Source organism: Thamnophis elegans, chromosome 10 (assembly GCF_009769535.1).
Source record: "Thamnophis elegans isolate rThaEle1 chromosome 10, rThaEle1.pri, whole genome shotgun sequence".
Classification (NCBI taxonomy): Eukaryota; Metazoa; Chordata; class Lepidosauria; order Squamata; family Colubridae; genus Thamnophis; species Thamnophis elegans.
Genome location: NC_045550.1, coordinates 29779137 through 29795340, shown reverse-complemented (window position 1 = coordinate 29795340; position 16204 = coordinate 29779137). Strand labels below are relative to the sequence as shown.

The 16204-nt window shown below is 36.3% G+C and overlaps 1 protein-coding gene across 1 annotated transcript in view; it reads left to right on the top strand.

The window, feature by feature from the left end:
* Positions 1 to 9656: 9656 nt before the first annotated feature.
* The window catches only part of DGKG (diacylglycerol kinase gamma), a 79034-nt gene continuing 72486 nt past the window's right edge, over positions 9657 to 16204 (top strand). Inside the window, exons 1-2 of the mRNA XM_032225419.1 lie at positions 9657 to 9723; positions 14753 to 14829. Coding sequence (XP_032081310.1) covers positions 9657 to 9723; positions 14753 to 14829 — 144 coding nt within the window. The remainder of the gene's footprint in view (positions 9724 to 14752; positions 14830 to 16204) is intronic.

The window sequence follows — 16204 nt, the reverse complement described above, 5'->3', positions numbered from 1 at the left end:
AGAGCTTTTTTGAGATGTTCCTTTAAGACAAGGTCTTGAGGATACAAATTTCAGTTATAGTACTTCAGAATACATTACAGCAAGTGCTGTACAGCACTGTGTGAAATATAAACGGTGCTTTCTTGATTATTCATTCCACTGCTAAGTAAGCTAATAAAGGATCTACTGACAGAAAAATTTCACCAGCTGATAACTTAGCCAGGGGATACCTTAATCCAACACTAACTTGTTTTAAGCCTAGAATATGTAAAGTAAAATTGGTCTGTGTTTCATACTCAGATCATCCAAAACAAATCACCTATATCGTATATGTTTTCCTTGCTGATCTCTGGTAGAGCATTTACTTGGTGGAATAAATCATAAGTAACTGTGTTAACTCCAGATCTTAAAAAGATGCTTTTTCCAAAAGACTGGACTTTGTTTGTTTTTAAATGTTTAATTTCTCATCCAAGAAACTTCTTCAGTTCTAATTGACTGGAATGGAAGGATTTATATTCTTTGCAGTTCATATGGTCATTAACACTCAAGAGTGGTGAAGCACGGGATTGATCTATATCAGGGGTGTCAAACTAGTGGCCCATGGGCTAGATGCCTCATGTGCAAGCCATGCCCACCCAAGCTCTGCGAAGAGAAAAAAATGTTGCAAAATGTAATGTGATGGCAACATGGTGCTACGAATTTGACACCTGTGATCTATATCTTCAGAGTCACCTGAATCAAAGTACAGGGTGTTAGGGCTGCTGAAAGGACTGCATTGTAAACAGGAGATAGGTGGTATCATGTCTCTTCCGCTCAATTGAGGGAGGGCCAATCAATTTTATCATGGATGGCCTCTTTGACTCCTCTAGTGGTCGTCTCTGTCCAGAATGTGAATTTGGTCTTTTTAAAAGAGTGACCTTAGTCTTTCAGATGCAGCTGGACTGCTGAATCCTCTCCTGATGAGGTTTTTCTCCTGTGTGGCGCCATGCGTTTGTTGTTATGCACATGTCTCACTGCAATGAATATACTACATTGCTCAGTTTATACCTGGGTGTTTTGTCCTTGGGTTTAAAGTGTGCCCCTATGTTGTATTAGCTGAAAATTCTTCTGAGCTTTTCAGATATTCCTGCAATATATGGAATGACATTGCTCTGTTTATTGTTCTCTTCTCTGTCTATTATGAAGGAGCTCCTGCTGGATCTGCCTGTGAATTTGACGTTAGGTAGTTAGGATAGCTATATGTTCTGAGGGCTTCCTTATTATGCTTTAGTTCTTTTTTCCCTCTTTGCTGATAGCAAACTTTCAGCCTGGTAGTGTAGGGTTCTGACCAATGGTGGTATTTGGCAGGTTCTTACCAGTTCTGGAGAACCAGAATTTGAGGAGTTCGGAGAATCAATAAATACCACCTCTATTCTCTGCCTCCTGAGTCCCAGCTGATCGGGAGGAAATGGGGATTTTGCATTAACCTTCCCCTAGAGTTTTTACTGTATGAGATTTTACAATATCCTTCCCCTGCCATGCTCACCAAGCCATGCCCACCAAGCCATGTCATGCCCACCACGCCATGCCCACAGAACTTGTAGTAAAAAAATTTGAATCCCACCACTGGTTCTGACTATTCCCAGTTTGTGCTCCAGTGGGCAATGAAAATCAAAATATAAATACTGATCTATGTGTGTAGGTTTTCTGTAGTTCGATATTGAGGCTTCTGTCTTCTTTAATATGCACTGTATAGTCTAGGAAGGCTGAACTATTTCCCTTAATATCTTCCTGTGTTATTTAAAGTTGCTGTCCATAGAGTTGGTGTGTTTGGTGAAGGCTTCCACTTCCTGTGTTTTAATTTTGACCCAAGTATCATCCACATATCTATGCCAGTGAGTGGGTGGAATACCTATGGAGGAGTTTAGGGCTTTAGGTATACAATGTGAACTCAATTTTCAAAAGGGGGCTTCTCTTGAAAAGTATCTAGGAACTTCACCTGGTCCAGAATATAGCAGTGTAGGTAGTTTTGGATGTACCTCCATAGGCATATGGCACATCTCTGCTCTGCAAGCTGCACTGGCTCCCAGTGTGCTTCCAGACACAATTCAAGGCATTGGTGGTCATCTATAAAGCCCTTCATTGTTATTTGTAGGATTTCCTTTCTCCATTGGTTACTACCAGCCCTATAAGACCCAACAGAAGGGACATGCTATGGTCCTCTCTAACAAGGAACGTCATTTGTCAAGACCTAGGAAGAGGCCTTTTTTGTTATAAGACCTCTGGAACAGCATGGCCTCGAGGATCCATCTCCAGTTATTTTATGGGCTTTCCAGAAAGCCTTAAAAACACAACTGTGTTCTTGAGTATGTGAGTTTGTGACACAGATATTTTTGGTAGCGTTGTTGTTGCTCTCAGTTGCCATTCTATGAATATTTATTATTGTTGTGATTTTTTTTTGCTGTTGTTATTGTTGGTGGCTTGCTTTGTAATTGGTTTTTAAGTTTTAAATTTTGTTAGTCATCCAGAATCCTTGAAATAGGTATTTTAATAGATATAAATTGAGTAAATAAAGGAAAATTTTGGAGGAAAGATTAGAACACATAGCTTTCCTAGAAAGCCTATTACTAGTACAAAGATAAGGAAGCATTTTTCTACCTTTATATTTAGTTTTTGCAAGTGTGGTAAAAGCATAACAGTTATAAAAGCATAAAAATGGGAAATTGGCATCAATACCTTAACTTTAAAAGCATCTTAGCCAGGAACTAGAGCACTATCAGAATATTAACAAAAACTGGATTTTATCTGTTGATCTGCTTTTATTTTTAATCCATCAGAATAGTCTATATACCACCTTCGCTTAAGTTCTCAGAGCAGAGGTAGGAATGTTACAGTCTGTCCTGCCCCCCCCCCACAACCTATGGGTTTTGCATGACATCTATTTCATCTCACCTGCTTTTGGTGTATCTAGTCATGGTTCTTAGTATTTAATGTAGGAATTAAATATTCATCTTATAATGAAGAGAAGTGACCATGTGAAGTGCTTGTTAAAATCTAGATCCCTCTACCAATCATTTTAAATTCCTTTCATAGAGCTCACTGTTAAAAGCTCTCTCATTCTTGTTTTTAACTTAGCTCTTCTGAGAGAAGCGGGATTTTCCCAACTGCTCATTATCTGGTGGGCCTGTCTTCTATCACCTCCACCTTACTTGCTTTATACAGACTCATTAAATCCTCTGAGTAGGATTTCTTGTGTTCAGTTCAGCATCTAAAATGCCGTGGGTACTTAATTATATCTTGAAGAGTAGTTGTAGTGTCATTAATGTCCTTTCTGAGAATTGCAGTTAGAAGGAAACTCTGGCCTAGGCAGCAAAATGCCATGTTAATAATACCATTTTATATAGTACCTGTGGAGTATCCAAGGCATCACCTCAGATTCATTATATTTAATAATACCTTTCAAGAGGGCTTGTAAGAAAGGTCAGTTTTATTATCTTTTTCTAACCCAGATGAGGAGTTGAGTCTAGCTGAGGTTGATCTGATTAAGATTTAATCAGCTATTAAGTGCGGGTTAAAGCAAAATCTGAACACCAGCTCTTATAGCTTTTTTAAAAAAATATATTCATATCCCATATTTAATATTTTTACAAATAACTCAAGGCAGTGAACATACCCAACACACCTTCCTCCTCCTATTGTTCCTACAACAAGACTTCTATGATATAAGATGGGCTGAGATAGAATAACTGGCCCAAAGACACCCAGCTGGCTTCCATGGTTAAGACAGAGCTTGAACTCAAGGTCTCCTGCTTTCTAGTCCAAACTGACTCTTATCCAAGTGCTTTGGCTGCAGTTATCAGTATCAACCCACTAGAAGCGTCCATAATTTAAAACTGAATCATACTGTCATATTTCAGGTTTTGTCTTAAACTAGATGGGTTTTTAATTTTATTTTACTCAAGATAAGGTATGACTCCATTTGATGGCATTTTTATTAACAGCCCACTTCAAGAAAACAAATCTCAAATAGTTGTTATTCTATGGATCCTCCTCTGGGATGCACAAGAAATCCTAGAGACAATGCACTATTCTGCAACTAAAATGTCCACAGATGCCTGGTGTACAGGTGAATCATACCAGTACTTTATAACAATAGCAAATATCAGTATCAATGAGACAAACAATTCATTGTGATATCAAACAACCTGTACAGGTCCAGAGTTCAACTTTGCAGGACCATGGACAGATCACAAGGTGCTTAGAAACTTGCTTCAGTGATCTTGAAGATGCCTTCTAACAACCTTCTGCAATTTGGTGACCTTCAGATAAATTGAGGAATGATTCAAACTATTCATCCCACTGAGACAATGTCTCAGAGCTAGTCTCAGAGCCTAGTGCATTAAGCATCCAGGTCCTTGTTACTCTTTCCCAATGTACAGCCTAATGGACGAAGTACTGAAAGTCCTTATATATACAATCTTCAGGCCTGAAATGTAACACCTTTATATTGTTTTCTTTGTTTTCCACCAAGCATGTCCTCTAAACCAATTAGCAGACACTGAGAGCAAGTCTGACATGATGGGGCTTTTTCCTCAAATAAGATATGCTCAAAAAAAAAGCTATGTAGGATCTGGTCAGGACTGTTGAAGCCCTGGCCATCAGTCACAGCTTTGAAAGCAGGAATTAATTATTTGTCTAATGAGTGTGGATGAAAGGATGCAACTAACAATTGTATCCACGCTTTTGCTATAATTCAGGACTTGATTATAAAACAAAATCTGCATGAATGATTATCTCCATATGTGTACTAAACATGTAGAGAATAGTGTTAGGATCATTATAGTAGATTATATTGAGTATTATACATTCCACTGTGCCTGTCAAATTCCATACAATATCTAAAAAGGGAGTCTATACATTGCTGTTCTTATAGAATTGGAAATAAAATCATTCTGTATTTCCCATTGTATGGAGGTGCTGGACACATTCAGATTAGAATGTTTTTTTAAATTGTGAATGAAAATGCCTCTATTTTTTTTAAATTATAAGACATCTAAATCTATTTTTCTGAAAGAATCTCATTCTACCAATTCAAAAATTAATGTATTTTCTTAAGTCTATAATATTGAATCAAATTTGCTGAAAGAAGAGTCACACTTACTGAAAGAGTAAAATCTCATATCTTTCTTCCAGAAAATAGCCCACAATAGTCCCTGAACTCTTGAGACACCTGCTTATATTATCCATTTTCAAAAACAATTTGTGCAGATGAAATTTTAGATTGTGATAAAAGAGTATTTGAATTAGATTAAAGTGGTGACAGGAGGCAGTTAAATAAATATTTAAACTACTCTTGCAATTGCTGCTAACTCTAGAAAAAAAATGTAAGCATCCTTTTTCCATATTACAGTCCTGGGATTTAGGTTGGGGTTTGGAGCAGTACACTGGCACTATGGGAATCCACTAGTTCTTTACATGCTATTTTGCAACTTAAAAACACCACCGATAATTTATTGTCTGTACTTTGTAGCAATGCATTTTCAAATTTTACTAGTATGTATTGCTGCATAACAGAATTATTCATCCTCCTCTGCCTTTAGAAGCTTTATCTGAATAGGCAAGAAAAATATCTTTAGTGCATAATGCAAAAAATGCAAAGATACAATCACGGGGAGCATAATTCCTTTGACTCAGAGATCCAGTTGCTGAAGAATAATAGTAGGAGAGCAGCTATTAGAAATAAGAGTTCATATCTGGGTAGGACAAAGATCATTAGTTTTTAATATAGTTCTGCTAATGCTGCCTTCTAATTCAATCTTGCATCTCATCATCATAATGACTAGCCATCTAAAATTAATTTGCTTCTTACAGAATAGTGGTTTATCCTGGTCTCCTATATCAGAGAGAGAGAATGTAATTGAATTGAGAAGAGGAGAGATTCACTAAGAGCTTTTAAACAATTTTTGTTTAAGTTGGAAAAACAGTAAATTTCTCAGTCCATGCAGCATTTATGCCCGATTACTGTCACTACAAATCAAAAAGCCAGACTAATGCAAATTTGAAATGCTTTATTGGCATGTCTTAATAGTCAGGACTCAGGTAATTAGAGAAGCACTTAAGCCATAGAAGATTCAAAAGTATTAGAAAGATTGTGTCATAATCTGCTAGCAAGCATAAAGGATAGACAGAAAAGTTGTGTGTAATAGTGTAGAGCAGGCTGTCAAACTCTTGGCCCGGGGGCTGGATCTGTCACACACTGCCCACACCCAGTTTAGCAAAGGGGGGGGAGTCCCAATACATGACGCCTCTGTGATGACACAAGTTTGACACCCCTGGTGTAATGTTTGAAGACCAGAAAATTCTAGAAGCCAGGCTGAATATCAAACCTAGGTTGTGAATAGAAAACAACAATAGTAAGCATAGGAGTCTGCAGTTGGAGAGCAAAAGCCTGGAGGTTGCTTTTATATAGACCCAGCTGCTGTTGTGGTTTGATCAAGGTTTTTGCAGCACTCTCCTGCCTAGGGAATATGCTAATTGTCTCTACTCAGCCCTTTGTAGTTGCCAGTAGGTTCCAATTTGGATGCCCTGCCAGCATGGTGCTTCGTTATCTGAACTGGATTTCACCTGCTCAGGTTTATTGTCTCTTGAAGCTTCCTGATTGCCTGCTAGCTCTGCAGGCTGATGGTCTTGTTTGCTGTTTAATTTCACGTTCTGCAGATGAGACCATAACCCTTACAATTCAAATTAAGGGAAATTCCTTCCCTGCATGAAACTTTTACCTTTACCTTGCTTGGATCTATGCAAATTGCCTTTTCATATCAAATAAGTTAACCTGACATTAAATGGAGGGATGCTCACACATGCCTTCAACTCCATAGTTTATTTTGTAATAATGTATTGCATTTGTCGAGTAGAGAGTGGATTGTATCAGTTGAAATGACTTTAATTTCAAAAAATGTAAGAAGGCCCATAGACCCTACATGTTTGATTTTTGATGTTTGATGTTTAATGAATTTATAGGCTGCCCAATCCCGAAGGACTCCGGGCGACTTACAACAATACATTTAAAAATAGAAAAGTTAAAAACAAACATAGATTAAAAAGACCACAACATATACCCAGTCAATGGGGCTGGAACTGAGTCATGAGTTCAACAGCCCGGGGCCTGCTGGAATAGCCAGGTCTTAATAGCCTTTCGGAAGGCCATGAGAGTGGGTAGGGTCCGGATCTCTGGGGGCAGTTTATTCCAGAGGGTCGGAGCGGACATCACCCAGAGAGTTTTATATGAATGACTTCCTCTTCTATACTTCCAAATAGAATGTAATGACTTTGCTGATACTATCTTAGATCAAGAGAATCTTAAATGTTATGTGTGCACGATCCACTGAATTAAATGTAATTTTCTACCTCAAATTGTTTACCACGAAAAGGTTTAACTATTTCTCCTTGACTCTAAAATGAAACAAAATTAGCAGTGAGTTCAGTCCTAGGTAGAGGCAGATGTAGGGTCTCTTGCTTGGGCCGGGGATTGGGCTAGATGATCTGTGAGGTATCTTCCAACTCTGTTTATCTATTAATTATGATGGGTTTTTAGTTCTTTACTCAGGTGAAAATGAAATGTAGATGAATAACTAAAGGAAGTGGCAGCCTCCCAGCCTTTTTTTGCAGCAGCTCAGAGGGACATTAAAATTTCTGCTTCTTGGTTGACTGGGTCATTGGAGATTGCTGCTGTCTGAGGGTGTGATTTAATTACCTGCAGGAACAGCTGTCTCAGCTGTCTCTATGAGTCAAATGGTAAGCATTAGCATTATTAAATACAAAGCAGGCAAGGAGAAGGTAATTCTGTTTGCTGTAATTGTCCACTTTAGCTAGAATAGTCCAAGAACAAAAAACAAATAAAAAAAAATCACTAAACCATCTTGCATAGAGTTCACATTATCCTCTTTCAATGTACTGCACTATCTATATTTAAAAAGTTCTCAAAAATCTTCTGAGTAACTTTTTTTTTCTGGAGAAGTAATGTCTTTGCCTCCAAAAATCACACTAGCCATGTTTTTATATTGATTGACCTGCTCATGCAACAGGTTTAACTGAGTCAAGCTATATTCAGCTATATTCAGTAAAGGCAGAGTGTTTAATTAATAATATGCCTTTACATTTACTGTATAGAGGGAGGGAGAAAGACAGAATAGACTTTTCTCAGTTCAGTATCCTCCAGAGATTGGATTATAATTCCCATAATTCAAGTAAGTAGAGCCATGGTCAGTCTTCTGGGACACGATGAAACTCATTTAATAGTATATCTGGACAGTTTCAATTTGGAGAAGTCCATATAAATGAGTAATAATTTTCTGTATTTAATAAAAAATAAAGCAACTATTGCTTGTTGCTCAGGAGTAGTTTTGCTGTGGGAGTAATTTCTCCAGTTCTGGCCAGAAGTAATATTCGGTTTTTAAACAGGAGGAAAGAAAAAAATGCTGTAAAAATATTTTTGCAATAACAAAATTGTGGTTTCCCCCACTTTTTCTATGTATAATTTTCAACACCCCTAAAGTGAGCATTGGATGATGTAGATATGGGAGACATCATATAAAGCAAATTGGTAATAACTGTGCTTAGTCATAACAAACATTCATTTGGAAATACTACTGTACGCTATATACTACAATCATATTTTAGGAAAACTCTGATTTACTGAAATTATGTAAAAATTAGACTGAGACAAAAAATTCTAGGAAAGTACAGAAAGGTTTAAGTCAAGAGAGAATTGTGATTTAAATATTTAACAACATATTCATGTACATAGCAGTCATTTCTACAATGTGCTACATGACTTGTAAGGCATAATACCCAGTAGTATTCCTCAAATTAATGAACATTCATGTTGTGCAGAAATGGGATGCCTCCCTAAACAGGACTGTGTTTATTTCAGAATTGTAAATGCATTTTGTAAACCGTAATCTCTTTTTTTGATTCAGTGCCTGCATTGAAGTCCTTGAATAGCTCAACTGAGTTCATGGTTCAGACAGTCTCTCCCATTTCTTTAAGATATTTTATATCATCCACAATATTTAATCTGACTGAACTTTTTTATTTATCATAGAACTGTCCCATCTTTTTATTATGCTGCTTAGGATTGCCTATCTATTTTTTCCAGTCTTCTCATCTTTTTCTTCACAAACTAGGAGGTATGATATGATAACCACCTAAAGGCAGGCCAGAGAACGTCATCAATAAGCAAGAATTTGTACCTGATTCACTGGTTCTAGCTGTGAATTAGCCTCTTTCATTGTAGATGCTTTTATATTTGTAAAATGTCTAACTAAAATATTGAGTATGTTCTATCTTCATTTTCTTGCAAAGCTACAGAAGCATCCAGAAAAAGTGCATATAATTGTATAACTTACTTTCCTTTTAATTCTAGGTTTGGATACACTGGAATTTTTCATGAAGTACTTTTCTGATGGCAGTCCTAAGTAACGTAGCTGTAAAGGAACTGGACACATGAGTATTCCTGATGAATGTGATTTGAGTTCTGTAATAGACATCTAATCTTAACAATAGCCGTACAGAAAGTGTAACCACCTGCAGATCTAAACTGGAGCAATGACCCAGAAGAACTCCTAGATGTAGATGTGCATCTTTTCCATGGACTTTGACTAGAGGTGATACAGCCTCCTCACAACTCAACGTAAAAGATGAGTGATGGGGTGTGGATCATGCTTAGTCCAGCAGAGTTTGCTCAGCTGCAGCAGTATTCTGAATGTAAGTACCGGTGCTTACTTCAGCCAAATGCCCATCATTCTCTTGATGATTATTTATGTTAGCAATAACATTTCAACTGATTGACCTCCATCACATAGTAGATGAGGTACAATCTTGTTCAGTTTTGCTTTTACAAGGCGCTACAGTTCAGACCTTGGCAACTGAGAACTCTTAACACTGAATGCATGGAACACATAGTACATCTAAGCAACACATACAGTTTTTAGGGAGTTTAACAAGAGGAAAAGACAAGAGGGGAAAGTGAACAGAAAAACTGTATTTTCTGTGAGGACAAGTTCTGAATAAGCCATTAAATGTGTCCTTCAAGCAGAAGAATGCTCATTAGTCTACTGTATTGTTGGCAGCATATAAAACTTCCAAATACCAGGGAGTGTTTGGGTTGGGGTGGGAGCAAAGATTTCCTGGGAAGTTCTCCCTCCAAGCCTAAACTAAGTTGTTCAGATAAACACTTGTGCACCATAGAAGGGACGGGTATTGTAAAAGGACTTATTAACTATTCAGGGGCCAGACCATTGGCTTTTAAAGTTATTGGCCTTCATTGTCTACAAATTAATCCTCAGACTGGGAAATAAACAAGGTGAGCTTTAACTCTTAGTATTCTCACGCAGGAGATTTGGATGGTTCCAATGCTGCTGGCTTTTTATGAGGCTCTAAAGACCTAGCTCTGTGCTCATAAAATAAAAGCACCTATCTCCTAGCTATGTTTCTGCTGTTGACTATGCTGGTTTTCTTGTCTGCAATAGCAATAGCAATAGCAATAATAGCAATAGCAATAGCAATAGCAGTTTGACTTATATACTGCTTCATAGGGCTTTCAGCCCTCTCTAAGCGGTTTACAGAGTCAGCATATTGCCCCCACAGTCTGGGTCCTCATTTTACCCACCTCGGAAGGATGGAAGGCTGAGTCAACCTTTGAGCCGGTGGGATTTGAACCGCCGAGCTGCAGTTAGCAGTCAGCTGAAGTGGCCTGCAGTACTGCACTCTAACCACTGTGCCACCTCGGCTCTTGCAATGGATTTTAATTTTTGTATTTAATTTTTGTATCTATTATTTCCTTTTATTCTGTTGGTTTACTATCCAGAGTCACTTGTTGAGATAGGTGGCTTTACAAATTGGTTAAATAAGTATATCAGAATAAACCAGAAATTAATTTATAGGAATTAATTTACAGACACATAGTAGGATGGTTGTCATGACTAGGATATAATAATCTAAGCATATAATTTGTTCAAAACAGGCAGAAGCAAAAAAAAAAAAAGAGGAGGGGTTTCCTATTCAGAAATCCAAGGGAATGAATTTGATTGTAGAAACCACATGTGAAGAAATGAATAAAAATAATACTGTGTTTGATGTCTACTAAAGTTCACATAGACACAGGGAAGGTGTGGGTGGTTTTTTCAAAACATAATTGCAGAATTTTCAAAAGAATATGAAACAGTAGTGATGGAAATTTTATCTCAGCATCCTTTGGGAGATGAATTTTGCCAAGCACCATCCTACCATTGAATTTCTGATTTGCCTTGCTGAAGTCAAAGAAAGGCACAAGAGGAGTAGTTACCCTTGTTTAATTGTGATAAAGAAAATGCCAGGGGTAAAAGGACATCTTAGTAACAAAGACCAAGGCATCATTTCATACCGCACAGAAGACAATGGAAAATCTCTCCAAAGAAAACGACAAAGATAAAATAATATTAAATGGTTGAGGATATAGTGCTGGGTGATCTGGTTAAATAGTGCTCAACAAGCTGCTGAGATGTAGCTGAGGATGTTTTGAAGTACTAATGTAGTTTATGATATGGCTAGACTAATACCTTCAAGACTTTAAATTGACAATGTTGTCATGCCGAAAAAGAAAAAAACAGTTTTGAAATTTACAAAAAAAATTAAAAATGCAAAATGCAAAGCTTCAAAGAAATTGTTACATGGAATGTATGAAGCATGAAAATGGAAAAATCAATACAAGGAAAGATGAAATGAATTGATGATACATTGACTTAAGCTACAGCAAATTGAGATACACTGGAATTGAACAGACAGAAGATCATATGTTTTACTACTTGGGACATGAAAAAGAAAGAACAAATGAACAATTTCATAATTAGGAAAGGACAGTATTTGGTACAATGCAACTCATGATTGAATAATATCAATTAGTCTTGTGGGATATGTATATCAGTTGCTGAGTGATGATGGCAAAATGCTAGCAGGTGAGGCAAAACTACTCAGAACCTGTTAATTTTGTCTCCTTGTGTCAGCAATGTAAATGGAAGAAGAAATATCATTCAGAAAACAGATTAAGAAAAGATTATTATAAAGATTAGCAGTGCAGAAGAAGAGGAGTTGTTAAAAATACTTACACGTCTAACGTTTATGGAACTGACCAAGGCAACTCTTCTGTATATCCATACAAATAGCATTATATACATACACACACATCCACATTCAAAGGCATATTTTATATGGAGCTACATAAAATAACCTACCCCAACTGTGCTGTGCAGATTCATTGGACTTCAACTACATGGCCTACAGCCAAATCCTACATTCCCATTTGGGAAGATTGGTGTGAAGTTTAAGTGCTGAGAATGTACAGAAAAGAATGTTCCCACTGACTTATCACCATGAATTTAATCTTTCAAAGACTTTAGCCTAAACATCACAAAATTCATTACCCCTGAAGAGATGGGATCTTGAGCAATCCCTATAGTTTATATATAGAAGCCTCTGTAGACATCTCAAAGCAGTTTCTTTCTTTTAATCATTTCCCTGTGGTTTTTCAGTCTATTTTATCCTTTGGGGCCAGTTTCTTAATCCCGAGCAGTTGAACTGTGAGACTGCTGGGACATTTCAATTCCTGGAATTCTGAAAGCTCGCTAAGAAGGATTAAGAAGCAGAGAACAATGGCTTCCATTAAGATATTTTATGGAAGAATTCTCCTTAAATATTGCGGATGGTAGAGTTAAAAAGAGATACTATCATACCATGCTATATTAATTCTGTGACATAAACCAAGGTACAAACCCGCACATTATAATACTAACCATGCCACATTAAGACTCTGCTTTTTGTACAATTTAAAGTGGCATGGTTTAGTCATAATGTTATAATGGTTGTTTCATATATCATGCTAAGCCTAAAGTAAACAAACCTTGCCCTTGTGAATTAGCCCATGTAAAAAGTCCAATTTATTGTCACACTACAGGCATAGGCTATAATCCTTGCAAATAGAAAGTTGGCATCACATTAAGTATTTAAAAATTGAAAGGAGTAGAATATAATCATTAATATCTTAGCACAGCCATGTGGAAGAGATGTCATATTTTTATTTTTTAATTTTATTTGCTATAAGTAAAAAGCACATTAAATGGAAAAAGATACATTGATATATATCTGAGAAAAAAAGGAAATACCTTATTTCTTTTTCTCTTTTTTATGAAGCATTATAAAGCCACTGATTAAATGTTAAGACAGAAATATATTAGTCCTTTCACTGCATCAGTGAAGAGCCAGGTAAGGGTTGAAAGTGAACATATTTTTAGGGTTATTTTTTTCCCCAGAAGTATATTTGCAACACCTACAGTCTAATATATCCAAGATTGTTCATAAATGTTCAAATTGTATATTAATAAAAATATAAATTCGGAGCTAAAATGAGCCATCAAAAGCTCATAGATCCAAATCATATATATTAAGATGCTTCAGATCTGTTTACATCTCCAGCACAAAGAATGGAAAGCCATCTTAAATAACCAAGCATCCTTTCCTGAAAAAAGATGAATGTATTTTAAAATACACCAATCCAGTCACTTAGAGAAGGCCATTGAAAGTCTTCCCTCCATTTCAAAGTACATGTGGCATGGATAAGAATAGAATTGAATTGAATTGAACAGAATTGAACAGAATTGAATTGAATAACAGAGTTGGAAGGGATCTTGCAGGTCTTCTAGTCCAACCTCCTGCTTAGGCAGGAAATCCTACAACTGCTTTTCTCTGTGGTTGCCCCCACTTCTGGAATACTCTTTGTTGTTAGATATATAGGGCTCCTATTTTTCCTATGTTCCAAAAATTAATTAAACTTGTCTTATTTTAGCAAGTCTTTGACTGCAACTGATTGATTGATTGATTGAAGACATCTGTCTTGGCTTCTGCTAGGAATTACCCAGAGACCTTCAGAACTGGTTATAATTTCTGAAATACATATAAATAGCTATTCTAGGTCTTTTGATCATTTTGTCCTTATATATTAAATTAAATGACCTAACGATACCATTAATGCTAGGATCACTCCCTCTGCAGAGGTGCTGTCTCCTCATGTTATGTATTTAATAGTCCACTCTGCTTTTCTGCCTTTATGATACTTTCAATCATTCTAAATACCCCATGCAGAGATGGAGCTTCTTAACAATATTTTATGTCAGGCAGAGGAAGGGAAAATGGTGCTTTCAATCACTATTCTATCTTCATAGCAATTCTATCAGTAGGCTGAAATATATTAGTCTGAGATCATCCAGTCAGAATTCAATGGCTAGAACTTGTCTTTCTTTACTTTTATTCTAATGCTTTATCAAGCTGATAATACTGATGGGAAGCATTATGTGGCTGGCATTAAGATTCCCTTCCCCTGCAAAAATTAGAAATGCTTTCAACAAAAAAGAAATGGTTATAACTACTAGATTTTAGTGGCTGTAAGACTGGCATACAAATTGCATAAAGAAGGCAGGTTTTTTATTCTGCGCAGAATAACATAGTCCAACATTTGTATTTGCAATGTGATGTATGTGTTACTTACAAGATAGCTCTGAGATTAGGAAAGTAGCTCTCACATTTATTAACGCAATTTAAGCCATTTAAAAGAAAGTAGAATAGATATTCTTATTAAGGATATATGTATAGTTTTTACTATTCAAGGTGTTGATATTATTCTGTACAATCATTCCTTACCCGGTTATGAAGAACTTGTTTGGAAGTAGGCTGTTCTTAATCTTACTGGCTGTCTTTCACTTTCTAGATTCTACCAAGAAATTGAGAGATGTTTTGGAAGAATTTCATGGGGATGGTATTCTGTCAAAATATAATCCAGAACAAGTAAGGAAACTTGAATTAACTGTATTCATAAATGCCTATTGACAAAATAAACTAGCTATGCAGATTTCTGTGTACAAAATTCCCAAAAGATCTTAATAACATTTTCAGGATAAAATGGTTATTGAATCTTATGTAAGCTTTTTAAATTATTCAGACCCTAAACCAGTGTTTCTCAACCTTGGCAACTTGAAGATGCCTGGACTTCAACTCCCAGAATTCCCCAGCCAGCATTCGCTGGCTGGGGAATTCTGGGAGTTGAAGTCCAGACATCTTCAAGTTGCCAAGGTTGAGAAACACTGCCCTAAACCAACACTACATATGCCTTTTTACATCAGTTTTTAAAAGAGGTGTGAGTAGATAAAGTGATTTTTATTAGCCCCATAATACAAAAGAAGGAAAGTTTTTTTGTGAGATTAATAGTAACTTCTGGGAAGTGATTTTTTTAAATTGCTGAATGGGAAATGAAAAGATAAAACTACCTCCCTACACAGGGAGCAAGAGTGCAAACATCCACCAGTGCTTAGCTTAAGTTATTTTTAATTACAAGATATTTGCTAAGGAAAAATACATTTGGCATCATGCCCAGGGTAGTGAGAAAGGGAACGGTAATTCATTTTTGTATGAAAATTCTCTCAAAATATTAATCAAAATCAAAAGCCAAGATCAGGCTGACATTTGCCCTGTTGATTTTCCAGAAAACTATAAAACTATTTATTCTAGAGAACATTCAAATAAGATTTGTAATAAGTTGCAAGATCCTCCTTTTCTGGTTCCTATATTGGTGTAGTTCATCTGCTTGTAAGGCTGTTCTAATCATAGTATAATACTGGATATAATATTGATTTGTTTTAATCTTCTTACGTGGAGTGGGAATGTAAGCTGCTCACAGGCCATGAGAGTAGAGCAGCATAAAAATCCTAGTAATAAATAAATAAGGATTTCTGACAGTCTGCAGTCCATCTCTGCTCATAAATTAGCTCTACTGGATTTAGTGAGAAACAAATCCTAACGTTTGCTATTGGATGAGGCAACAGAGTTTTAACTGTTCTACTTGGAAATTGGAAAACAAATAGCTGCCTTATACTAAGGAGATTTTTAAAGTCGCATTTATTTGTTTTTAATTATTACTGACTCTTAAATGTTCAGGGTGGAGAAGCCTATACATTACAGGAATGTTTCATAAAATCATTTAGTCAAAATGCATGTCATTTACAACATTTTAAAAGTTATGCCCACTGTTTTCTAAAGATATATAAAAGTGAACTACAACTTAATGAATAAATATTACATTTGAGTACTGTATCATTAGTTTATGCCTAGGTTTTGTCTCCGCTCCCCCTTACATTTGATATATTGAAGTATCGCTATTTACTTT